Source organism: Ambystoma mexicanum, chromosome 10, assembly GCF_040938575.1.
Source record: "Ambystoma mexicanum isolate Mex_15411 chromosome 10, UKY_AmexF1_1, whole genome shotgun sequence".
Taxonomy (NCBI): domain Eukaryota; kingdom Metazoa; phylum Chordata; class Amphibia; order Caudata; family Ambystomatidae; genus Ambystoma; species Ambystoma mexicanum.
The window spans coordinates 253159669-253186354 of record NC_090932.1 but is presented as its reverse complement, the minus strand read 5'-3'; the positions used below and the strand labels follow the sequence as shown (position 1 = coordinate 253186354).

Below are 26686 nucleotides of genomic sequence, written 5' to 3'. Positions count from 1 at the left end.
CATTTTACTGTCAGTTGGTGAACAGTGACTCGTTCATGACAGGGCCTAGTGTGTATTAAGTAAGCTGGATTGGCTGTACCAACAACAATCAAGTGAGTTCCCCACAATTAAGCCTCCCTTTTGATCTCCCTGAGAAGACTTGTCATATCTTACAAGTAACAGGCACACTCCTTGGTGGTTTAGTTGGGAACTGTTACTTCAAAGGCATTCCTGTCATTACAATGGTCACCCCTCACCAGGGAGCTGATTGCTGGAATTGTTTTAATGTAGGCATAGAGAGGAAGGGTTAAAGATAGAGTAGTCAAGTAGAGAGCTTCAGTCCACAGAGGAGTTACATCATCTTGGATTTTACTAGTACTCCCAAACTCCCTGCCCCCTTGTACACTTCCTGCAGAAAAGCACTCTGAAAAGCATCAGAGGGCAAAAGGCATCTGTTGCAGTAGTCTAAATGTATCCCTTATGAATAGTCTTGCTTTGGACCAATCTACTGTGTCATTTTACCTGAATAAGGGGGAGAAGCCAACCATCCCCTTAATTGTTTAAACTTCAGGATAGTTTTGAAGAAGGATTAATTGCAACCTGATTAGGAGTACAGTCTACTCCAAAAACCTCTGACAGAGAGGTGAAGGCCAGGAGCTCCAAGCAAGAGGCAAGCTCCTTTCCCTAACCTTCCCAAGGAATTATTTGGGGTGATCAGCTTACTGTAACAGAGATGACCGCATCTTGCTGATCTCTATACACCTTCTTGGTTAGGAAGGGCAGAAGAATGGTCTTGCCTTGCCCCAGAGACCCTGGAACGTGTCTCAGAGTGACTGGAGACCGCAGAAAGCAGCTCAAGTACTTTCCACTGACTCAGGACACTTAATCAGCCAACTGGACTGTGCCCGGTTCACTTCAAGTTGTTACAGGACCTGCAGGGGTCCCCTTGGCACCCCAGAAACTCTGAATATGCTGACCTGCTTATTGAGCTATCTTAACAATGACTCGACCTATGAAAGCACATGGTCACATTGCAATTTGACTGCTGACTCAACTCCATGGCATCCACTGACTCAACACTTTTCGACTACTGATTGGACCAAAAAAGAAGCATCATCTCAATCAAACTTGAAAGCTGACTCAACCCGCTGGAAGCCATTAACTCGCCCATCTGGAACTCTGGCTAGATTAAGCAGAAGCATCATCCTGACCCACCACTCAACCATTGACTTGACCTGTTGGCAACTATCAACTTGACCCCTCTTGAATACTAGAAACACAACACGACAACACAAACTACACTCTCCTCCAATTCATCACTTATTGTACATAAACACTCCGGGCGCTTCACTGCCGAAAACCATATCCTCTGGATACCGTTTGCTGGAGTGAAGCGCCCGGAGTGTTTGTGTACACTAAGTGATGCAGAGTATGAAGGGGGTCTGTTCAAAACAAGATAGACCTTGACTATCCATGTGCCGCTGAAACAGTTCCCAACCGAAAAGAAGGACAGAAAGAGACTGCTGTGAAACTTTGGGATACTATGCAGCCACAAATATTAAGCCATACTCACCTTATGAGAGAAGAAGAGACCCAGTGAAGTAGCCAAATGATTTGTTCAAGATGTTTATAGATTCAACCTTAGTCCTGACAAAGGCCTACTTATTAATCAGTAAACTGTGGTGGATTCACAGATTTTGTTATGAAGGGCCGAATTGCACGAGTGTCGACATTGTTTTATCCAATCAATGTCTTTCAATTTGTTTTAAAAAACTGAGATATCATGGAATAACTGATCTCGAGGGAAGTTTAAAGGTATGATGTTATAAGAAAAGACCACAAAATGAGAGTGGTTTGTAAAATTCTATAATATTGAAACAATTATTAACACATGTCTACAAAAACATTTTAAGTCAATTTTTGAAAATATCATACTCCCTGCGGAGGCTTGCTATGGCAAATATCAAAATCTTTAGTATTAATTAAAAAAGCACTTTTAAAAAAAAAAAATGTATTACTTGTCTTTAATCCCAAAAAAAAGAGATTTTTACAAGAGTGCATTTCAATCTTCACAATTTCATTTCAATATTCACAATTTAATTTTGCCTCATGTCTCACATTTGGTGCGATCCTTGCAATTAGATTATTTGAAGCACTTTTACTAACCCCCTGTTTTGCACACAAATGTGTATGATTGAATGCATTCTGGTTTTTATAATTAATAAATCACAAGAGTTGTATGTGTTGAAAAACAATAAATATTCAATGTACATATATGTTTTAGAGAAATAGTCTGGTAAGGTTCACGAGTTACAATTTTTGAAATCATACCATGAACAGGAGAAGAGGGTAGTGTGTGCCTCATGTTGCGGTTCAGGTATAATAAATCCCTGTTTGAACACACACATCTGTGACAAAAAAACAAAAGGATAGATCTGTTATTTAACAACCCTCTTGAACACTGATTCAATCCACTGGGAGCCCCGTCTTGAAATTGTCTCCACTCTCTCAAAACCGGATCGACTACAGAAAATAACCTAAAAGGATGGATTGATGCTGCTGAGTGCTGAAAGACAGGAAATAAATGTGTTTGGAGTGTCTTGGTCGCCCTGCTTTGTCTAAAGGAACCCTAGTGATTTTTAAGCTTCCTTCTCTCCCTTCCTAAATAAATCTTCTGCAACTCTAACATTCTGCTGATGAAGTCTTTGCCTGAGCACCCTTGACTACTAACCCTGAGAGCCCCTTTATTTTGAAGTCTCCGTTTTCTGTGTTTTCAGTTACTTGGTTGGGTAAGTAGTATTTTTATTAGCAGTGTGCATTTTGTCAGTTTAATTAAAGATCCTTCTTTTATAGAACTTGGCTTGGGCATTCATTTATTTGTGGTACCACATAACATTTGTTGTTTGCATTGCTTCTGCACCAGTTCAGGACCCTCCTGAAGAGTGTAGCCTGCCCTCAGCCTGCACTGCCTTAAAAGGCAAAAGGGGAATACCCGTCAGGCTGTACCACTTTCAACATTATGATTGGTGTCAATGCTGATTTAGTGTACGTGTGGGGTTAAGTAGGAGATTTATCCACAACTCAAATCATCCTTGTACGCCTGTAGAGCAGTAGTCATTTCATCACACCAACTAGATCATTAGATCCATAAATCAACTTTTGCTTGCTCTATCAAGATTGTGAATACAGTCAGCTGCAGGGACAATATCTGCCATGCAATGTACCAGACAATCTAGGAGTCCTCTGTTTCCTTCGGGAGCTGACCCAAACGTGTAATGTTTCAAAAAACACCTTAAATCGTGCTTCTACCACCAGTGTTATTCGGCATAGACTTGTTGTTCCTTTCTTTATTTCCACTGCGCAGTGCCCTTATTCCTTAGGCTTTGTTGAATGTTGTATAAAGGAATGTAACATAACATAGCATACTTGGGATTAATTTATATGATGATGAAGTGTATTTCTGCTGTCATGTGCCATCATTGTTTACTCTTTTGACACGCTTGCTGCAAAGGTTCACAAGGAAAGAGCTTACCTGCGACCAAATACTCGGATGTGTAACCAGTGGAATCATGAAAGTATCTGCAGGTGCTGCTAGCAGATGTGTAGAGGAACTTCAGGTTCTGCTTCCCCTCACCACCTTTGAATACCTGCAGAGAACGATGTCAATAAACAATCAGGACTTCAGGCAGTCTAAAACTATAATCTCTTCCCTTCCTATAATTAAAGACTACTTGATGCAATCTGTGCAATCTGTGCACCTTCAACAGCAGTGACTGGGCAAATAAATCAATATGCTGCTAGCAATCTGGACCAACAATCATAGTGTGTTGTGACAGAGTGCACACATGAGAAGCTCACCCACTGCTTCAGTGACCACCTCGTGAGTAAGCCCTCATTCAGGAAATTAAATCAGTTATTGTCTGGCTTTGACCTTTATCTTAGCTAGGCTTTCCCTAGTTACGTCCCTGGCGATCATAAAAAGATAGACATATAGTGACATCATTGAAACAGAAACATAGCAAGAGTATGGTAAACATAAATCCTTGCAAACATAGTATGTAAGGATACACATTATTTCTACCCACAGTTCTCCCAGTGAAAAGAGGTAAATTCGAGAGCACCAGTGCAGGAGACACAAAGGTCTACATATGGGCATTCCCTCAGTGAGTGGTGATAGTGAGACAAGGTGATATTACAGGAAAGGTCTACACTGATGGGCCGCCTCAGAGAATAACGAGGGGTGTCTTGCAGCATCTTCAATGCTAATATGCACAGTTTGAGAGAGTGTAGTGTACAGTTACAGAGACTGAGCAAATGTAGGGCTTTTAGTTCAGACTGGCGTACGTCCATGGGAGAGGGAGGATGACTGGCCTCACGTTCTGAGCTCTCAATATACTTTAAGGAAAATGAGATATTATAGGAGCTTGATGTGCTAAAGTTGGAAATATAGAAAAAGTCTAGGAAATAACAATCTGCTTTCAGATCTTGTATTATTTATATACAACAATGAAACAAATCTTGCAATGTATTATTTTTGCCTGAAAAATAACCTGGTTATTCAGAAAAATATTTTGAAGGTGTATATCCGAAATTCCAGCACTTTATATGAATAGAAACAAAACTTCTCAAGTCCCCAGTCGGTGAGAGGCCTTCACTGAAACCAGTTCCTCATTGCAGAAAATACTAGAGCAGTAGACTTTGCATTGTAAATGAAATTCTGTATAATATCAAAAATTGCATCTCTTGTGGTGTGTAATTGTACCATTAACACATATGTATCGTAGGGTTGTAGCATGGATAGTAATTCTTAAGAAAGTACCAATCATGGACTAACTAATTGAATGTATCGGTCAATACACTTTAACACCTGAGCATTATACAGGTGTGTGTACACAGCAAACATAGTATGTTATTTATGATGTAACATTTGATATATTGGATGTTAGCCTGAGTAGTGCTGGTCGAAGGTGTGAGTTATGGTTGCGCAGTTTACCATAACTGAAGAACTTCTTTGGTTTTTAGGTTTTTCACTCAAACCATAATGTCCCTTTAACAGCGTTTTTTCACCGAATTCGCTGGTTTTTATTAGAGCAACTTAAGCATAACGTCCCTCTAAAAAAGTTTTTTTCATTGAATTTCCGAGCTTTCATTGGAGCAACTTAACGATAGTGTCCCTTTAATATAAAACAATTTCACTGAATTTTGCAGGTTTTTATCAAGGGAAGTTAACCATAACATCACTTTAACAAAGCTGTTTCAATGGTTTTAATAACAGCTGTTGCATGATATTCCAGCATGTATGTAAGTTATTAATAATTACACGTTTAGCATATAGGAAAGAATTATAATTCTCCTTTAACAAACATATATTTTGCTATGCATACTAATGTGTGTCACTTTGAACCGCACATGTTGGGAATGCAAGCCATGGTTGAACTGCCTTGGACATGAGTCTCAACCATGACCCCAACACCGCCAAACTACCATCAAAATCCACTGGATATATCCCGCAACATGGGCCAGTGTCTACTATACCCCCATGATGGCATCGAAGGCTGCTGTCTATGGTATGCAGCCATGGAAATTGGCCGAAAACCATGGGGCATGGGCTTCAGCTATAGTGCAAGCCCTGGTCACCAATGTACAGTAGAAATTGGGCAAAGCAACTGAACCATTCTCATTTTAACAAAGTTTTTTTTTTAACTGAAGATATTTCATTTTGTTGCAGCACTCTGTGTAATTTATTAAAAATGTATCTTTAAAATATTTGAAACAACTATAAAGTTTCTTTAACTTCTTTTTTTCAGCGCACATTGACGTGTGTCGCTTTGAGAAACACATGCTGGGGATGCAATTTCTGGCTGAAATGCCTGGAGCATGAAGTTCAGCCATGTCCCAGGCCCCGCCTACCTGTCTACAATAGTCACTGGACCTAGCATGCAGCCTTGTGCATTTTCCAGCATACCCTAATACGACCATTGGCCATTGTCCATGGATTGTGACCCTGGGTCATGGGCTCCGGAGATGTTCCAGGCCGCGAAGCAACCCACAGTAGGGATTGTGCCTGGCCTGTGGCCTGAAGCAGTGGCCACTATACCCCAGTTGTGGGATTGTGGGATTGTAGTCCACATGACTTGCGGCCATGGCCACTGGACACACTCCCTGTGCCATGAGATTCAGTCATGTTGCCTGTCACATGAATCAGCTGACAGTCAACAGTGCCCAGAGCCTGTAGCCTGACCCAGTGGCCACCATATCCCAATAATCAGACCATGGGGCAGGCACCAAATGTTATATCACTATTTTTGCACTTTTGAAAAATAAAATATTGAACGGATTAACAGCAAATTATTTTTCCCATTCAAGTCCATCTGGAGGTTCGATGTGATATTTCTGCATTTTAAAGGCCGAAGAGAAAAAAGACACATTTTTTGGCTGTTTTTGTATGTCCTTTAAAATGCTGAAATATGGGGTGGCGCTGTTGAGCAGCCCAAGATGGCTGCTTGGTTTTAGAGCTCCGTGCGGTTCTGGCGTAATCCGCCCTTATCTGCGGTGCTTCATAACTTTCCAGCTTGAAACTCCTGGAGCCACTATTGTATCCCTCCTGCCTGCAGTCCCGGCCCGAATCGGTACCGGAAAACTAGTGAATGGGACACCTGGACTAGCTGGCGGTTGGCCTGCCGGGGCCTTCGAGTGCGGCCGCCTCCCGCTTCTTCCTCCCTGCCAGCTCGTGGCTGCGGCGGGCGGTGACCGTGGGGCACGGTGCCTGCATGTCCTGCCCCTCCTCGGAGGGACCCCGCTGCGCGGCCCGGGGGCGGCCACCTGGAATAAGACTCTGCAATCGGCTGGAGCGCTCCCCAACTCCTCCCCCCGCCTTCGGCACCGGAGCGTTCACCTCGACGCAGCATGTGGCTGCTGGGCTGGAGCCTAGCGTCCCCCAGAAATTCAGGGCCACAATCAGGACAGTCACACCCAGGTGAGGAGCGGGGGGGCCTCATCTCCCTGCCCTGCTGCCTCTGGGAGCCCGGAGCCTCTCGGTCCATCCCGGTGGGAAACGCCATATCCTGACTGCATGCCCCTGTGAGGGCCCCAGGGAGGTCTGGGCGCTAGACATATTACCACCTACCGGCGCGTGGGCCCAGGCTGCACTGGGGCCCCCCTCCTTGTACGAGTGGCCTAGGCTCGCGTAAACCTTGTACTAGGGAGGTGCTTGGCCTCTACCTTCTCCCCCACTCCATCGGGGGCATCCGATGAACTGAATCTACACTGCGCCCCCCTGACCTAACAGAGGCATGGACTCTTACGCAGCAAATGATGCATCTGCCTGCCAGAAGTCTGTCTACTTGCTGTTGTGGGCTGGCAACCATCCCCTATTGACCCCTGAATGGTTCCACGCTTTCTACTTGCTGTGGCCTCCCGACCCTCACCGCTGCCATAATCTGCTCGTAACCCCACCGCAAGTGCAGTGCTGGGTGTCTGCCACCGTTTTGTTTCCTTGACCACCCGTCTTCCCCCAATTGCTCCGACTTTGGGCCCCCGCCTCAATTGGAACTGCTCCGGCTATGCCTAACAGATCCAGAGGGACCTCGAAAGGGGGAGCCATGGACAAATACACTAAGCTCGTTCCGAGGACGGAACTTGGCCACGCATCATTCTTGCAGGAGGAACCAGACTCGGAACCTCATTCCGGCCCAATGGCCCCTGACCACGCTCATGGAAACCATGGCAAAAAATTTCGCATCGTTCCACGAGAAGCTAGACGGCATCAATGCCAACGTGGTTTCCTTAAAAACACGAGTGGACCAGGCGGCTATCAGGATCACTGACGCTGAGGGTAGAATATCAACGAAAGAAGATGATATACAAGTCCTGCAGAACACTGTTGCCTCCTTGTCACGCGACATGAAACAAGTGAAAGCAAAGTGTGATGATTTGGAGTGGCGCTCTCGTAGAAACAACCTGCGAACCATTGGGATCCCGGAAAACGCCCTGAAGGGGCGCATGGAAGACGCCGTCGAAACCCTGCTCAGAGACCTCCTTGGCAATCCTGCTCTCTCGCCCTATTTTACTGTTGAGCGCGCCCACCGAGCCCTATCACCGCGCCCCAAACCAGGTGATATCCCGAGGCCCATCATCGCCAGGATTCTAAATTACTGCGATAGGGATCTCATCCTCCAACCAGCACGGGAGAAGGGAGGCCTGTGCCTTGAGGCCAATACCGTCAGGATTTTCCCGGATTTTTCGGTAGCGGTACAACAGGAGAGACGCCAATTCCTTGCGGTCAAGAAATTGCTTAGGGAACGAAGTATCTCATACGCCATCCTGTTCCCCGCACGACTCAAAATCACACACAATGGCAAATTGTATTTCTTTACTGTGCCCGACGAGGCAGTGTAATTCATTGAAGCGCACATCCCCCTCCATGACCAAGCTGGTGGCCGCGCTGATGAAGATTGACCTAGCGTATCAGGCCTAATGTGGCCTACCCTGTCCAGTGATGCTTCAACTTGAATGAGTCAATGGCAATAGTGTACTGCAAACTCGGAAAATTCAGCCCCTTCTACAAACACCCGGCTTCAGGCTTGCCATTGGTACTCTGGACATTGATCTCTGTTCGCCTTTCAGAGCAAGAAACTGCCCATGCACCTATGGTGCCTCCTTACTTTCATCCTGCTTTCAATGGCTTACCAACTTGGGGATCTGAAATGGGATCTGTTTACCGCAGAACCTGTTTCTGACAGCCTTTGCTGTCCTACATGATGTTCAAACGGCCGTCCGCACGGCAACAGCACACCTCACTGCAATTGCAATGTTTATGTTCGGTTGGGTGATACTACTGGCTGGCCCCGGTTGGGCCATAATAGGGGCGTATCCCTGTTGGATGGTCCCCTTGGACCTCTTCTGCTCAGGGAGTGTCAAGTTATTTGGAGACATCAGTACTGGGGGGGTATTCACACTGCAAGTTGGGGGAGGGCAGTGAGGGTGGGGGGTGGTAATGTTGGGATTTTGCAAACCGTTATTGTAAAAGGCAGAGGCAGACAGGAAGACCACATGACATCGGGGCGCCCATTTAGGGGCTTGCTCCCCCCTACCTGTAGATCATGGCGACAGTGGTGGGATGTTCCTTAGAATATTAGAATGCCTACTACAGTGATTTCCTGGGACATTCGCGGTTTGATTAACTACACCAAGGCGCAAACAATCATGGCCTACACCAATAGACATGGATGCAAAATTCTACTGTTACAGGAAACGCATTCCATGGGCGCCCTGACCAAATGCATGGCACCGTCGTGCGGCCCCCACAGATACTCCACCTCTTACTCGACCCGAGCTAGAGGGGTACTAACAATGGTTCATAAATCACTCAAGTATTTACTCCACAAGAGCTATATAGACCAAGAGGGAAGGTATGTGATATTGCACTGCACTATAGCTAACAGTGAATACTTGTTGGTTAACACCTATGGACCTAATGTGGACTCCACAGACTTTGTTGACAGGGTGGTGTCTATATTATTGGGCTATGTAGGGGTGCACATCATCTGGGAGGGGATATGAACTTCATTTTGGACACCAAATTGGACAGGACAGGCACAGCTCCCAGACCATAATCTGGTGCGGCCCGAAGACTCCTAGCACATAGTACAACACTCGACATTCAAGAAGCATGGCGAATATTACATCCACAAGCATGCGAATACACCCACTATTCCTCGGTGCATGATAGCTCGTCCCGAATTGACATGTTCCTTCTGTCAGGCGCAATACTGGGGAGGGTGGTAGACACACAAATCTTGGCCCGCACCCTGTCGGACCACTCGCCAATCTTGTCCCTGGAATTGGGGGGGGGCTTCTTCCCACAGTTAATACTTGGAGATTCAAATCTTCTGCATAGCAGGATGTGGTGTTCAAGTGGGACATTCTTGCTGATATTCAGACCTACTTTGAGTTCAATGCACCCCGGTCCACCCCATTGGGAGTCCAATGGGACGCTTTCAAAGCCTTTATCAGGGGAATGTCCATATCTAGGGAAGCAGGAGTCCTTAAGACTATAAGAGCAGCCCTTGGCCGCTCTGAAACCAAATTGCGCGAACTGGAAAGGGATCACCCGTCGTCAGTCGACCCTGCTACTCTACTTCAGATCAGTAAAGAACTTCAATTCTTTAACGAGTAGGCCACTAGAGAGGTGCAATACTTCAGTCACCCGCAGGCTGCGCAGAAATATGGGGAGGGCGATAGACCCGGGAAAACGTTGGCTGCCCTGGCCAGGGGTGAATGGGGCCAAACTCAGATCAATTGTGTAAAAGACAACCAGGGGACAGCCCACTGGTCCCACCCACAAATCCTTGAAGTCTTTACGGACTTCTATACAGACCTATACTCTCAGCCCCCTGAACATAGTGAATCCTTTATGCAAGACCTCCTCGAGCAGATTCCCACAACCAGTATCCCCCCCGCAACCAGGGACCAGCTAGACTCCCCCTTCCAACTAGATGAAATAGTTGAAGCCATATCTAAGTGCCCTAAGGGCAAGGCACCGGGCCCCGACCGGCTGACCGCAGAATTTTATCAAGAACACGTGGCCATACTAGCTCCCAAACTACTCGAAGTATGGAATGAATCACCCCAGCTGGGCTCCCTCCCCCCAACGTTACGTGAGGCCATTATAACGGTTTTACTTAAACCTGGTAAGCCCAACGACGAGTGCGGATCGTACAGGCCCCTTTGGTTAATGAACTTAGACACCAAAATCTTTGCTAAAGTGATTGCCAATCGCTTCCTTCCAGTCATGCCATATATGGTCCATGATGACCAAGGAGGCTTTGTTCCTGGGAGGTCCACATCCCATAGCATTAGGAGGTTGTTTAATGTTATGTCTCGTATTGACCAGCAGGTGAGTGCAGTCGCAGTTACACTAGATGCCCAAAAGGCATTTGACATGGTGTCTTGGAAGTACATGTGGTTGGTGTTGGAAATTATGGGCGTGGGGCCCAACATGATGGCATACATTAAGCTACTCTATACCTCCCCGGTGGCCAGGGTCCGTGTTAACTCCCAGACGTCGGGCCCGATCCCCCTTTTTAGAGGTACCCGACAGGGCTGCCCGTTCTCCCCGATCCTGTTCGCCTTGGCAATAGAGCCAATGGCGGACTATGTAAGGGAGCGACATTCACGCAAAGGTATACGGCTGAAAGACTCCCTGAATTTATCTCACTTTACGCTGATGACGTGCTGTTGTTTGTAAGGGACCCGGCTGCTAACCTCGACCCGATCCTACGTGATATTACCCGTATAGGCACGCATTCAGGTTTCACTATAAACTATACTAAATCCGAAATCTTCCCCCTAACCAGCTCCACGCTACAACCTGCCACTGAGTACCCGCTCCGATGGTCCCCGGGTGGGATCAAATATTTGGGAGTCCACGCCCACATTGCTGGCAGACAACTACCTAACTGCAGCAGAGCAAGCGGAAACCAAGATAGCGCGCTGGTGCACCCTTCCGCTGTCACTGGCTGGGATGCTCTCGCTGGTGAAAATGATTTTGCTCCCCAAATGATTGTACATATTCAGCAATGTCTCTATCTGGCCCGGGAAAAGATACTTTGTGAACTTGCACAAGCTGTATGCCCAATTCCTATGGCACTCCGGCGTTGTACGTAAAAAATGGGCGGACATGACCCTCCCTTATGACAGAGGGGGATTTACCACCCCCGACATGTTACGATACTGGATCGCAGCTGAGGCGCAGTTTGCCTCCTACTGGTACCCCGGGCCCCCACCTCGTCCCCATGTCAAGTTGTAAACACTGGCAGCTATAGGCACCAACATAATGTCCTTAACCCTACATCAACACTATGAACCTGATTCATCCATCGACACGGTATATACCACTGTGCAGGCCTGGGGCCAGATATTCGAGACCTGCGCCGAACAACGCCCATATTACAAATGGCTCCCCGCCTGGAGATTCCCCGGGTTGGAACCCACATTCGGCATAGCTCTGGCACGACACTGGGAAAACCTGGGATATCACGCCCTAACTGACTTCTACCCAGAAGGACAGTTCATAACGCCACAAATGTGGAGACTGGGCCACTCGGGTTCCACACTGGAAACCTTGCAGTTCTATAGACTCTGCTCAGCCTTCAGAGAGGCGTGACCTGACTTTCCCAATGAACCTCTGGCAACTTGGGAGGTGCCCGGGGGTGGTATCTTCACTGTACAAACTCTTACTGACCACTGGCCCCCCCGGCCCTCCAGGGCCGGAGACAATTGGGCATCTGAACTGGAGCTGGAGTTTACCAACAGCCTATGGGAGAAGATGTGTTCTCATACCAGTAGGGTCTCCCTAAACGTCCGTTACCAAACCATACAATATAAGTTGTTGAATAGGTTGTACTATACCCCGTGCAGGATCTCCAGCTTTGCGCGCGCTGACCCGCGACCCTGCCCCCGCTGTGGCGCGGAGGGGGCTGACCATCTACACATGTTCTGGAATTGTCCAAGCTTGACCGAGTTCTGGGGCAGGGTTTTGGACACACTATCTGAGATTACTGACTCTGTGGTTGACACTGATCCGTTGGGTGTTCTGTTCGGGATATGGCAGACTGAGGGAGCCAAGAACATGGCTAAGTTCGTGAATATTGGCTGCATAGTGGCTAAAATATGTGTGTTGCATAATTCGAAGAGCCCCACCCCCCCCCCCCTCGTTCCAGAAATGGTTAAACCTGCTTACATGGTCCCGTAAATGTGAAGAAGAGTTTCTTGAAATGATTCCAGCTCGCTCCCGCCCCCGAACCATATGGTTCGCCTTCAATAGCTACTTGAATGCATTAGATGATGCTTCCACAGTGGACGATTCCCTCCAGTCCCCTCCTTGAAGATCTTGGGAACTTATTGCCCCGTGATGTGCCATCCCCCCACGATGTTGCTCCATTGTCTCTGTATACCCCTGTATTTACTCACGTATGTACCTATTGTTTTACTTGCTCTGATGTATGTGTATGCTTTATGCCTCTGCTGACGAAAAATAAAAGTTTTTTTTTAAAAAATACAAGAAAATGCTGAAATATCACATACTGCCCCCACCCCTCTTTGAAGGTGATCCCGTCCCCACCCCATGCTCTACCGCTGGTTTTCCTGTTAACACCCCCAAACCTCTATTTCCTCACCCACCACCCCCTTCCCAGCCCAACTTACCTCACACACATACAACCAACACATTAAACATACTTACCTCATTTGATGCGCCTTTCCTATTCTGTCCGTGCTTGTCAGCCCCTGCGCCCACATGTGGGCAGCAGGGGCATGACAGTTTGATTTAGAAAGACTTCTCTGTGCGGTCACAGAGTGGTCTTTCTAAATAGATCTTCTTTTTCCATTTTTTATAAAACTAATTTTTCACTTGATACTCATCTGGATTTTAAAATGTTTGGAACCCTCCTACAAATTTACCCCTCTTTCACAAAACCTCACCAAACAGAGTATGATCTACATTTTAGCAAAGTTTTCTGTATATTTGTCAACCTGCACTGAAGTTATAAACTGCCCAAGTAGTGCTCTTCAGATGGGAAAGCCAACATAACCATAAAAGCAGGGTCACAACTGCAAAACCATGTAATGTATGCATATCTTATGTTCTGTTATGTTATGTTGATTTATACCACGCACCGCTACCATTTGCATGGTCTCCAGGTGCTCATGTGGCTGTGTAAGACAGTGGGCGAGGTAGGTTAGTGAGGGAAGAGGACTAGGATAGAGGTTGTGCTTCCAGGAGAAATTGGCATCTGTGTGTGTTGGCTTGGATTGGGCACACTGGGATTATAGTGTCCAGAGGGCAAGGACCAGTGACTTGGTTGTTTTTTGCAATAGTTTGTTCTATAGGCGGGTTTGTGGGTTGTGTGTTTTGTGTGTAGAAAAGGCTGGCACATTAGGGTGTGTGTACTATGCAGGAGGTATGCTGGAGCGGAGTGAGGAGCAGGGGTTGTTAGTAGTTATACAGTGTGGTTGTTTTATTGTTGGTTCTAGGCTCTGTACTGCCCCCTGATTACATTGGGGTTGAGGTAAGAGTTTCGGGAGGTACCCATTGTTATACTAGTCTTTGTGAGTTGAATAGACAGGTTTTCTTATGTAGTTCTTATTTTCTTTGGGATTGAGTTCCATAGTTTGCATATCAAATAGGAAAAGGAGGCTACTTTGTGGGAAGCCGAGGTACGAGGTAGGGGAGTATCCCTCTAGTTGCAGGAGATAAAAGCATTTAGTTGCTATCGAGTTGACTTGTGGTTCTTGTGAGAGTCTGTTGTCCATTAGTATTCCTAATTTTTTTTATCACAGTGGATACTCCAGTTGGGTTCCCATGCATGGTGGACAGCAGTTCAAGTGTGAGTGGAGTGCGTTATTCTCTGGGGGAGATCATCAATTCTGTTTTGGTCGGGTTTAGTTTGATATTGTTGATTGTCATCCAGGTGTGTATGTCTGTGAGTCATTTGTTAAGGGTGTTGTTTGAGTCTTGTGTTGAGGCTATCTTGAAGATGAGTTGAGAATTGTCTGCGTAGTTGTAGGTGGTCAAGCCATGGGTTTGAATGAGTTTCAGTAGGGGAGAGATGTTGATGTTGAAGAGGAGTGGGGAGAGGCTAGATTCTTGAGTTACACTGTAGGTGATGTTTTTGGTGTTGGATATAAATGATGGCATGTATTTTTTATTTTTTTTGGTTTCATAACAAGAAATGGACAAAGAGTACAGAAAAACATTATTGGCGATTGGTTAAGCATATCAAGAAAACAACCCAAAACCCCACCCTCTCCCCCACCTCCCCCTAAAGACCACGGTTAGTTCACTGTTCCTCTCTAGTTCGTACCCGTATCCGGGCAACTCTCTCCACTCCGCTCCGTATCATCCGCCTCAGGGTGGAGCAAGGGCACCGTCAGGGCCACCCAGCGGTGTAATTCCTCACTGGAATCCAGTCTTTGCAAATGAATAGCCGTTTCCTATGCTGCGGTTTCAGCTATGATCCACTTCGTGAGGTCTCCCTACCATAGGGGCATATGTGGACTTCTGGGGCTTTTCCACCCCATGGCAATATGTCTTTTGGCTGTAATGTATATAAGGTCAGTGAGCTTGGATAGGGGTTTGTTCTTCCTGTTTCGCCTACATCTGCCAAGGATGCAGGCCGTAGGCTCGTCCACCTCAACTACGATGTCTGCGCCAGCCACTCTGTCCTTGACTTGTGACCAGAACTCCCTGATTACTGGGCAGCCCTAGAACATGTGAGTCATTCCCACTCTGGGTTCACTGCATTTGGGGCATGATTGGGTTCCAGCACCCGTGAATCTGGATATGGCTTCCGGTGTGAGGTACGCTCTATAGGTTATATACAGTTGAATGAGCTGTAAGCGGGCGTTCCTGGAAACCTTCTTATGATAGTGGGTTATGTCACCCCAATCTTTGTCTTCAAAAACAAGGCCCAGTTCAGTTTCCCATATACTCCTACATTTGAGGTCTCCCCTGGTGCTACCCCACAACAGGGCTTCGTAGATTCGTGAGGTTTCGTGGCCCCCCTCAGCGGAGTTCAGTATCATTTCGATGCATTCGTTCTCCTCAGTCAGGCCAGCAGCGACCGGCCATCTCCTGCACAAGGCCTGTACAACCACCCTGTGCAACAGGAACTGTCCTGCCGGGAAGCCCGTGGTCTCACAGAGTTTCGAAAAAGTTAGTATTTCCTGTTCTTGAATCAAGTCCCCCAGCGTGGCCACTCCGAGGGGCTCCCATTGTGTACGTGTTTCAACATGCCCCCAAGAGTGATTAACCATGAGGAAAGCGATAGGGATCTGTGGGGAGAACGGGTCGTCCGACCAGACCAGTTTGCAGGCCCTTTTCCAAAGCCGGACCCCGAGCTTGGCGAGGTAAGGGCAGTGACTCGTAGCACCCTCCCCAGCCCACAGTATGTCTCTGAGTAACAACCGATGGAGGGCTGGCTGAAGGAGGCGATTGTCTGTCGTGCTTTCATCCGCCATCCATTGCGTGACATGTCTCAGCTGGCTGGCGAGGAAGTACAGCTCAAATTTGGGGATCTTAAGTCCGCCCCTCTCGTATGGTCTTTGGAGAGTCTCCAATGCCACCCTGTGCCTACCTCCCTGCCAAAGGAAGCCCCTATAGAGTTTGTTGAGTTCTTTGAAAAATCAGGGGGGGATGTTGAAGGGGACGTTAGTGAAGTTATGTAATAAGCGGGGAAGGGCGACCATTTTAAGGAGACCAGCCCTCCCGGCCATCGAAAGCGGGAGCCGGCCCCAGAACTCCATGGATTTCGTGAGAGAGTCTTTGGTCCTTACGGTATTAAGGATGTGTTCTGTGGCTGGGTTGCGGTGTATAGTTATCCCCAAGTATTTGAAGGAAGTAGCCTGCCATTCGAGATCTAGAGGGGGGAGGGACCTGTATTCATTGGTGTAGAGTGCTGCGAGGGGATAAAGGCAGGATTTGCTCCTATTGATATGGATTCCGGTGAGCTTGTGGAAACAGTCCAGGGTTTCTAGGATGTAGGGAAGGAGGTGCTCAGGGTCCTGTAGGTACAATAGGGTGTCGTCAGCGTACATAGAGATGAGATGGGTCACCCCGTCTATCTTAATGCCACCCTCCCCATATTCCTGTCTCAGGTAGGCCGCCACTGGTTCAGCGGAAGGATGTATAACACGGGGGACAGAGGGCACCCCTGGCGGGTGCCTCTGTGTAGGGACCATTTAGCGGAATAGGTTTTGTTGGTGCGTACCCTCGCAGTGGGGCTGGCGTAAACTAGCCGGGTCCACTTTAGGAATACAGGGCCTATCCCCATTTTGGCCATGGTGGCATACAGCCAGTCCCACCTCACAGAATCAAAAGCTTTGGTGGCGTCAAGTGACACCACTGCAAGTTTCTGCGGCCTTCCCTCAGTGCTATAGATGACATGATGCAGTCTGCGCAGGTTCTCAGTGATGGAGCGCCCTGGGACGTATCCCGTTTGGTCTTGATGGATCAACAGAGGGATAACTCTGCGCAGTCTATTAGCAAGCAGGGCGGTAAGGATCTTACAGTCAACATTAAGCATAGAGAGGGGCCTGTAAGAACCACAATCTGCCCCGTCCCTCTCCGGTTTAAGCAAGGGTATAATCACAGCCTCGTTCATGGAGTCCGGGATGGTGCCACGCTCAAAGGCCTCATTAAAGATCTGTGCCAATATTGGGGCAAGAGTTTCCTCATAGGTCTTGTAAAATTCCCCCAGGAGCCCATCCGAACCCAGGGTTTTCCCAGTTGGTAGCGATTTAATTACCACCCTGACCTCGTCGGGGGTGACGGGCTCATCAAGGGTCTCAGCCAATTGCAAGTCTAGTTTAGGTAGGTCGATGACGTCAAGGGCGTCTTCGATCCTGGTGTCAGAGGGGGGCGGGGCTTCGGAGTACAGGTTACGATAGAAGTCGGTAAAGACCGAATTGATTTCTTGTTGGGTATGTACGGCCGTGCCGTCGGGGGTGAGTATGTGGCAGATGGGTGGCCTGGGGCTCTCACTTTTATAGAGCCAAGCTAAGAGTTTCCCGGGCTTGTCTCCCAGGGCATGGATTCTCTCTGTGTGCTTGACATAACTCAGTTTACCGATGGATTCCCAATGAGTTAGGCAAGTTTGTCTGAGTTCGGCCATTTTTTGTAAGTGGTCAGGAGATGGGTCAGCCCTACCTTCGATCGTATTCAGGTCCCTTTCTGCGTGCTCAAGCGAGGATGTAATAGATCTCTGGGCTCCCCCAACTGCTGCAATCATCTCGCCCCTCATGACCACCTTATATGCTTCCCAAGTTGTGCTCAAGTGTCTAAGGCTATGCAGATTATTTTGGCAATATTCCTCAGTGCTATCTTTTATGTGTTCCTTGAATGCAGAGTCAAGTAGGGCCTCAGCCCTCAGCTTCCATGTGGGTATGGGGGGTGTGGGCGGGAACACCTCCCAGGTTACCAGAAGGGGAGAGTGATCTGACAGCACCCTAGGCAGGTAGCGCACATCAACAAATATGGACTGTTGCGTTAGGCTGAGAAAGATGTAGTCCAGCCTGGTGTGTACAGCGTGGGGTGGGGAGTAGAAGGAGTACTCACGTTGCTCCGGGTGCTGGACCCTCCATAGGTCACTGAGTTGCAACTGTTGGATTAGTTTGGAAAGTATTTTAGCTGGAGGGGAGGGCTGATCGTGTTTGTTATCGGATCTGTCAAGTAGAGGATCAAGGGTACAGTTGTGGTCACCCCCACATATCATAATTCTGTCCACATACGGGCTGAGTCGTGCATGAAGGGAATGGAAGAAGGCAGTCGCGTCATGGTTTGGTGCGTAAGTACTGACCAAGCATACCTCTTTGCCCTCTATGGAGCCGCACACCACCACCATCCTACCCTCGTTGTCTGTTTTAGTGCTAGTGAGTTTGAAAAGAACCGTAGGGGCAATCCAAATCAGGACCCCCCTGGCGTAGGAGGAGTAAGTCGAACCTATTAGGGTACCCCGCCAAGTTTTTGCCACGGTTTCCAGTTTCTTGGGAGTTAAGTGAGTCTCCTGCAGCATGGCGATTCCGATCTTGCATCTTTTCAGGTAAGTATGGACCCACCGTTGTTTAACGAAGCTGTTCAGGCCCCTGACGTTACAGGTAACAACCCTTATTGTGTCAGCCGTAGGCGTAGTGTGGTTTATTGTGTGTAACGGGTGGAGCTCGGGATCTAGGAGGTGCTACGTTGCGTGTGAATTGTTCCCGTGGTCTCGATATGTCCCAGTGCATGTCCCCAACTTGTGCAAAAACTTGTGGAAAAACTCCCCTATTCCCACCCTCCCTACTTAACTGTGAAAAAAACTCCGAACATAAAACTGGCCCAGCGAGGTTACCCTCGTTATGACTGTCCCGTTTCTACTCCGTTGGACCGTGCATTGGTCTCCAGGTGCCCTACGGGCGGGTATATGTACTCAAAAAAAGGGGAAACAATCAGGGGGTGGAGTGAACAAGGACTCCTGGTCTCCACGAGGAGGATCCATTCAGCTGTGTAGCAGTTCAAACAAGTATAGTTCCCCTGAATGACAGGAGGATCATTATCTCGGTCTCCATTTCCTTTCCTCAATATCAGGGATCTGTAATCTGTCCATCCAGTGCCTGGCCTGGGCCGGAGTGTCGAATAAGTGCGCCTTATTGTTATGCAGTACTTTAAGTCTAGAAGGATACAGGAGCAAATAACGCAGCCCGGCGGCTTTCAATCTGGCCTTGGTATGTATGAACTGCGCTCTGTTGATTTGAACCTGAAAGGTGTAATCAGGGTATATGGCGATTTTAGCAGAGTCCCGTTGGATTTGGCCGCCAGCTCGGGAAAAGGCCAGAATGACCTCACGGTCACTGTAGTTGAGAACTTTCGCTATCACCGGCCTGGGTGGGGTCCCCGGCTGTGGTTTCTTAGCCAGGGATCTGTGGGCCCTCTCGATGGTGAAGCCCTGGGAGAGTTTGCCAGCTCCCACCTCTTGCAGCAGGAGGTTCTCTATGTAGTTAGTGGGGTCGGAGCCTTCGGAACCCTCTGGCAAACCGAGAAGGCGTATATTGTTCCGGCGAGCCCTCCCTTCTGCCTCCTCGGCTATGTCCTCCAAGTTCTTGACCCTTTGCTGAAGCTCGTCGACGTCTCGAAGAAGGTGAGTTTTAGATTCAGTGTTTTCCCGGACATGTGTTTCAAGCGCCTCAGTCCTGCCGGCCAGGGAGCGGACATCTTGATGCAGGAGGCCCAGGTCTGTGGCAACGGCATCTATTTTGTTTTCCATTGTTGCCTGGAAAAGCTTGATGGCTTCGAGTATCTGGGTGTTGCTAGGCTCTGAAGCCGCGGCCGCTGCTTTGTTTGTGCCCTCGGATTCGGGGATTCACAGGCTGCGAAGGTGTCCATCGTGGTCTGGCGCTGCTGCTTGGGCCTGCCGTTCCTGTCGGACATTTCGTCAACACAGGGCCTCCCCGCACCGAAAATGCCAGGGGCGCAATCGAGAAGCCGCTAGCTCTCGTACCCGTCGCAGGGCCGACAGGGCGATGATAAGAAGCAGCGGGGTAGCAGGCCAGTTTCCGGAAACAAAAGGTATCTCGGATCAGGCAGGCACGGACGGCCCTCCCCGCCGTCGGCTGTGAAGTGATGGGGGCCCTGGGAGTGGGCCTCGCGGTCTGCCGGAGCGTCAGTCTGCAGGCAGGGGTCAGATGTTTTCCCCCACATCTCCCCCCAGTGAAGGATCAGCAGGCGGGGGAAAGGAAGACAGCGGGGGTCTCAACGCCTCGAGGAGGCAAGCCCAAGTTCTTGCGTTGCCACCAGCTGCAAAGTCAGGCGCAGGGGGTAGAATAGGCCCCCCTCACCCTGCCTCCAATGTAGGTGTCCGGGGGGGTCCTCCACCGCGCCCGCTTACCTCTGCGGTACCGGTCGGCCACCGCTCACAACGGGGGCCCTCTCGACTATCCAGGGCACACCTAAGCCCGGTCGTGCACCGCAGGAAGTGCGCAGTCCGGCCGGGGTGTCGATGAGTGCAGCTGTTCGGTCCCCTCCTCCGGGTCCAGCGCAAGTCGGCAGCTCAGGATCTTCTCCTCCCACCGGCGGGCAGCGTCGCCAGTGATGATAGTGCGCACCGGCCTCTCGTGGGATCAGGGCGCGGGAGCTGCCAGTTTGAATCCGCTCGGCGACCCTCTTCGCTCGCCGGATAGAGGTGTTAGCCGTCTCTACTTCGCTTGGGAGACGGAGCAAAAGTTGCTGAGGAGGTTCTGCGGCGGATGGTGCAACTTGTAGGGTTCTGGAGCACTTTAAAGTCACTTAAAAACAGCTTATCATGGCACATCAGCGCGGAGCTCTCAGGAGACACGTCCGCTCTACATGGCGGTTAGCCACGCCCCAATGACGGCATGTATGTTCTTTCTATTCAGTTGGTGAAAAAAGATTTTAGCCATTGTATAGGCTGTTATGCCGCCTTCCTTCAGTCTCTGGATTAGTGTTGTGTGTCTGATTGTGGCGAAGGAGGCTGATATGTCTAGTAGTATAAGGGGTGATTGAGTGCTGTTGTCTACATTTATTTGTAGGTCTTCCCATATCGATAGAAGTGCTGATTCCATTCCTCTCATGGATCTGAAGCCGACTTGGGAGTGGTCGAGTGTTCTGTTGGTTTCAACATAGTTGAATAGTATTTTGTAGATGTGGTTCTCCAGTAGCTTCACTGGGTAGGGAAGATTCAATATAGATCTGTAGTCAGTGGGGTCCTCCACCCTTCAATGTCCTTGAACGTTTGTCTTGTTAGCAAATATCACTGCAATATCCCAAACATCTGAGATGTTCACGGGCATATATAAATTCCACCCATCCTTAAAACTCCTCACCTCGCCATAGGTTGTTTCATTTCTAAGACAAGTGCAATGTTGTGTTTTTTAATATTTTTTCACTACAATGTCCATAGACTATGGGCGCAGGTCACGAATCCAACACGGCATCTGTTTCAAACATATTGACGTGCCTCACATTTCTCGTTTCTCAAAAGAGAGCAGTGGCAAGATGGCACATATCACATCTAAAAGCAATGAAAAGGAGCAACAGAAAACTAGAACAAGAATGGAGGAAGAACCCCAAACAAGACAAAAGAGTAAAATATTTACTACAAATCCGAGCATACAAATGCAAAATTCTAAAAGCAAAAAAGAAATACTATTAAGACAGGATCTCAAAAACAATCAACACTCAAAAACAACAATTTAAATCATAAATGAGTTGAGAAACATGCCGGGATGTAACAACTCACCGACACCCTCCCAAAAATGAGGTGATGATCTCACAGAACACTTCAAGAACAAAATCAACAGCATACATCGGGTCATATAAAGCAGATCAAACAACCACACAATCCACCAACTAACACCAACCCCGGAAACAACGATCAAAATAGACTGCTTGCAACAAATGTCAAGAGAAAAACTACTAAAATTGGTGAGAAAGAGCAGGAAAGCTGGTTCCCCAATGGAACTATGCCCTCCAGAAATTCTGTCATAATACTACCTAAACCTCTTCAACCAATCCCTCTCAACAGGAAAAGTACCAACAGCCATCAAAACGGTCTACACCAAACCTCTACTTAAGGACAGAACGGGTGATGCAGAAGACCTCTCTAACTAAAGACCAATTGCGAACATCCCCTGCCCAGCAAAAATACTAGGGACCTAGGCCTACCAACAATTACTGGCGCATGTTGAAAATAACGAACTACTAGAACAAGCGCATGTAGGATTCAGACCCTTGAGAGGGACCGAAACAGCCCTAGTCTCAATCTGGGATGATCTAAATGTGAACGCTGACTCCAACACCAAATCAGCAATGATATTACTAGATCTTTCAGCTGCCTTTGACACCAGCAACAACAATATCCTGAAGAAAAGACTGGAAGACATAGGGCTCACTGACACAGCACGGCTCTGGGTCAAATCCTTCCTCACGGAAAGGACAGAAATGATCTGGATCAAGCCCTTCAGATCCATGCCACGTGTTTCCACTTGTGGAGTACCCCAAGGCTCCTCATTATTACTGCTTCTTTTCAACATCTACTTGACACCGCTAATCAACCTCATCAAAAGACATGAACTAACATGCTACAACTACATAGATGATATACAAATCATATTCAAATTCAGTAACATACAAAAAGAGAACAAACCCCTTGGAGATTGTTGCAAGGAGCTCTACCCATGGAAGAACATTAACAAACTCAAAATCAATCCAGACAAAACAGAAATCATGATAATTCCGGAAGAAAGAGCTAATTACCAACATATGCCATGGCCAGGGCTTTAAGTGGGCTGGGGCCTGCCGGGGCTGGGCCCTGGCAGGCTCCGAAATTTCGTTTTGAGGCGGGGCCCTGCCGGGGCCCACTATTCTCCCCTGGCAGCCCCGGCCACTACACGAAAAGGCATTTTTTTCTACAGCCTGAAACTCTCGCTCGTGTGCGAGAGCTTCAGGCTTCAGAAAAAAATGCCTTTCCGCCATAATGGTGGCGCCGCACCTACGAGGCATCCCTTTAAGCAAGGGAAGCCCGTGGGCCGGCGCCACCATTATGGAGACAACGTGAGGCCGCTGGAAGCAGAGGCCTTGCTTTCTAAATACTGAAGCTCCCGCAGATTCGCGGGAGTTTCATTCTTTAGGAAAAGGCCTCTGCTTCCAGCGGCCTCACCCTATCAGCCTTAATGGTGACGTTGCCCCTCCCCAGCTGGCGAGGGGCAGTGCCGCCATTAAGGTTGAATAGGCGAGACGCCATCCCCTGCCAGGTTAGCCTATAGAAAATAAATGTAGAGATCAGCACCCTCTCCCCAAGGAGGAGAGGGTGCTGCTCTACAAAAGGCTGCCTGGCAGGGGTGCCAGTAGCTATTGAACCGAGGCTCGTCAGGGGGCGTGGCCTAACTGGCCAGCGGGACCCCCGCCATTAGGCCACGCCCCCTTGATGAGCCCCGGCTCATTTTGTGGTGCCACTTAAGGCACTGGCCATGGCCAACAGAACTGGGAAACACACTAACACCAGTCAAAGCTGTAAAAAACCTTGGAATCATCATGGACAACAAACTGTCACTTGAATCCCAAGTTAATGCAATAATCCAAAAATGTTTCTTCCTATTACAAACAATAAAAAAGATCATGCGCTCCTTCGTGCACAAAATACTAGCCATCATATCCCTCTTTATGTCCAGGATTGATTATGCTAATAGCATATACCTCAGAATGCCGGACAGCCTACTGAGGAAATTACAATGACTACAAAATGCAGCAGCCAGAATACTCCTCAAACTCAGCAGAAAAGACCACATCACGATGGGTCTCAGGTTGCTACACTGGCTCCCGGTTAAAAAAAGAAGCTCGGTAAAAACCCTATGCATAACACACAGAGCAGTACAGGGCCAGGGAGCCAAATTTATCCAAAATAAATTCCTCATCTACAAACCAGCCAGAACCTTGAGATCCTGCAATGATATCTGCCTTGAAACCAAACAATGCACAAAGAAAAAGGTGGGTGGTTCTGACTTCTCATGCCCAGGTGTGAATCTATGGGACTCCCTCCCCAGGGAAATGCGAACCATCAAGGAACATAAAAAATTCAGGAAATTGATTAAAACCAGGCTGTTCAACTCTGAGTGCAACAAAACTGACTGAACTAAGCCTGCACTCCGCGCAGCCTAGCAAGCATAGGAAAAAGGAGAAGCAAACAGGAAAAACAAGTAAATCCTAAGACCTAAGAGAAGCATCCCACAGCCCCACCCCACCACCAATCCACCAGAGAACGCTGGGGCTAATGGGATGGGGATAAGGCAGAATCATCAGGGCCAGAAAGCAGGCCCTAGAAAAACCATGGTAGGGAGATGAGGGAAGGGAGACACACGCCCCAGGCAAGCCACGAGACAGGGCAAACCAGAGGAAAATAAACCAAGTATCAGTCCTGCCCCTACCAGAAACCTAAGCTCCACAAGAAACCTAGCCAACAACCTCCACCTGGTGAACAAGGGCATCAAGAGGGTACTAAACTCAACTTCACCCTGCCCCTACCAAAAACTTAAATTACCCTAGGGAACTCTGTCATAGAAAACCCCCACCAGCCACGGACCTCCATCAGGCCCGAGAACAATACCCGGCCAAATGGGGCCAGTGATCAGAGTCCAAAATGCCATTGGACTAGCGCTCCGGCATTGGAATCCATCCTCTCAGAAGCGTCTTTACTGATACAACTAAGAAAGTGCAATGGAGAATGGGTAGGTACCACAAATAAACTGGAAAAAGCTTAAGATCTGCCCCTACCAAACCGAGACTAACACTCAATTCTCTACACACACCTCTCACATACTGCACTACAGACAACCACAGACAACCAGAACTCCTCAGTACAGTAAACCACTCATACTTCACAACACAACAATAAAAACACAGCACACACAACCTTGCACAACGCCACATGACGGCCACCTCCCGAACCTCGCACCCAAGCTCAGTGAACAGTCCATCTGACCTGAAGCTGCCAACAGCACATCACAGTTTCCTTGCTCTTTTCCCACTCCTCCACTAACCTTACCCCCCTCATTGTTGTCACATAGCCGCCAGAGCGCTGAGAAACCGTGCAAGTGGCAGCTGTGTGCTTTATAAAAACCTTTAACATTAACATTTCTCAATTTTCCAATCAGTGCCCTCGTACGATGTACACAGATGTCACATGGTTTCCCGATTGGTCAAAATCCATCTGTGGACACAGAATTAGCAAGTGAGTGTGTGTCCCGAACTGATATATTACTTATTTTTGTAACCTACTTTTTGGCCATTTTTTTATAAATCTGTTGGACCGACTAGCACCAAATTTGAAAAAGCATGCTTCTGGGACCAGGCCGCTGCTCCTCACACAAGTTTGGGGCAAATCCATCCAGCGGTTTGTGCTGCAGCAGCAAGGACACTTTTTTCCCATTCAAGTTGATCTGGATTTCAAAGGTTTTGCAGCCCTCCCTGTAACTGTGCCCCCTCTTAACGAAATTACACCAAACTTTTCAAAAATGTGGTTCTTTATTTTTTTTGCAGAGTTTCATGCAGATTATTCAAATGGTGCCAAAGTAATAAGCCACCCAAAAACTGCTTTTTCTAAAGGAAAGCAAACCATAACTACAAATATGGGTGAAAAGATGAAAATGTTATTAAGAAAACACAAAAACAGTCTTTTTCGGCATAGTCCCATTCATTTTCCCCATAGGTAAAAAGCTGATCGAACACCTGTACCATGAAAATGGCTGGATGGATTTGTACCAAATAAGCAATATCTTGGGCGAAAGCGCTGCATCAATTTCCTTTGCTGGTTTAGGTAAATCCGTCCAGTAGTTTAAAAATATATGACTGAGAAGGGGGTGCCCCTTGCTCCCAAAAAACTTTTATCTTTCTCCCACGATGCTTGATGCAAGCAATTTCTGCGATATAATCAGGGGAAGCTGAAAATAAAAAGTGCTCAGAATGCTATTTGGAGGAGGAACAAGATACAATCACATCAGGCTAGGGATTTGGGAGGGGTAAGAGGACACCATGTAAAGTTGTGGAGTTGGGGGTGTTCTGCGGTGCCAATTACGGGCAGAACATTTTCGCTCTACCGGGGGAATCTCACGAGATTACTGTGGCAATGTCACAAAGTGCGATCGGAAAAGAATCTGCATCACGCAAACCGAAGAGTGATGGTGTAATGAGAGAGGGACAGGTGGGGAAGAAGCACTTGAAACACATGTGTGTAGGCACGTTATAAATGCCATATATCATCAGCAATTGGGGGGTGTGGGCCGACCAAGAAAAGACGAAGGGGACACATGATGAGTGCCTGTGAGGACAGAGATGACTTTTTAGTTTTCACTTTATTTGGGGAATTGGGGGGGGTCTTGCGAGATTACCACGACAATGCTGCAAGACGCAATCGAGAAAATAAACTGTGTCACACGAACAGAAGAGTGATGAAGGGCAATAGAAGAGGGTCAAGAAGGAAAAAGGCAATAGAGAAAGTTGGGGGACCAAGGAAAGAGGAGGGGGAAACATGGTGAGTGCCTGTGAAGACGGAAAGATGTTTTAATTTTCAAGCGTTCTTTTTTCAATTATAACGGCAATTGGCGCACTGCTACATTACTGCCTGAATCGGAAAGGATATCTTCAATTATCGTGTGAATAGGG

At 47.9% G+C, this 26686-nt stretch overlaps 1 protein-coding gene across 1 annotated transcript in view; it reads right to left on the bottom strand.

Annotated features, from left to right (window-relative positions):
• LOC138491328 (metalloproteinase inhibitor 1-like) overlaps positions 1-26686 on the bottom strand; it is a 163961-nt gene that overhangs the window by 74429 nt on the left and 62846 nt on the right. The window contains exon 4 of the mRNA XM_069617787.1: positions 3512-3626. Within this exon, the coding sequence (XP_069473888.1) occupies positions 3512-3626 (115 nt within the window). The remainder of the gene's footprint in view (positions 1-3511; positions 3627-26686) is intronic.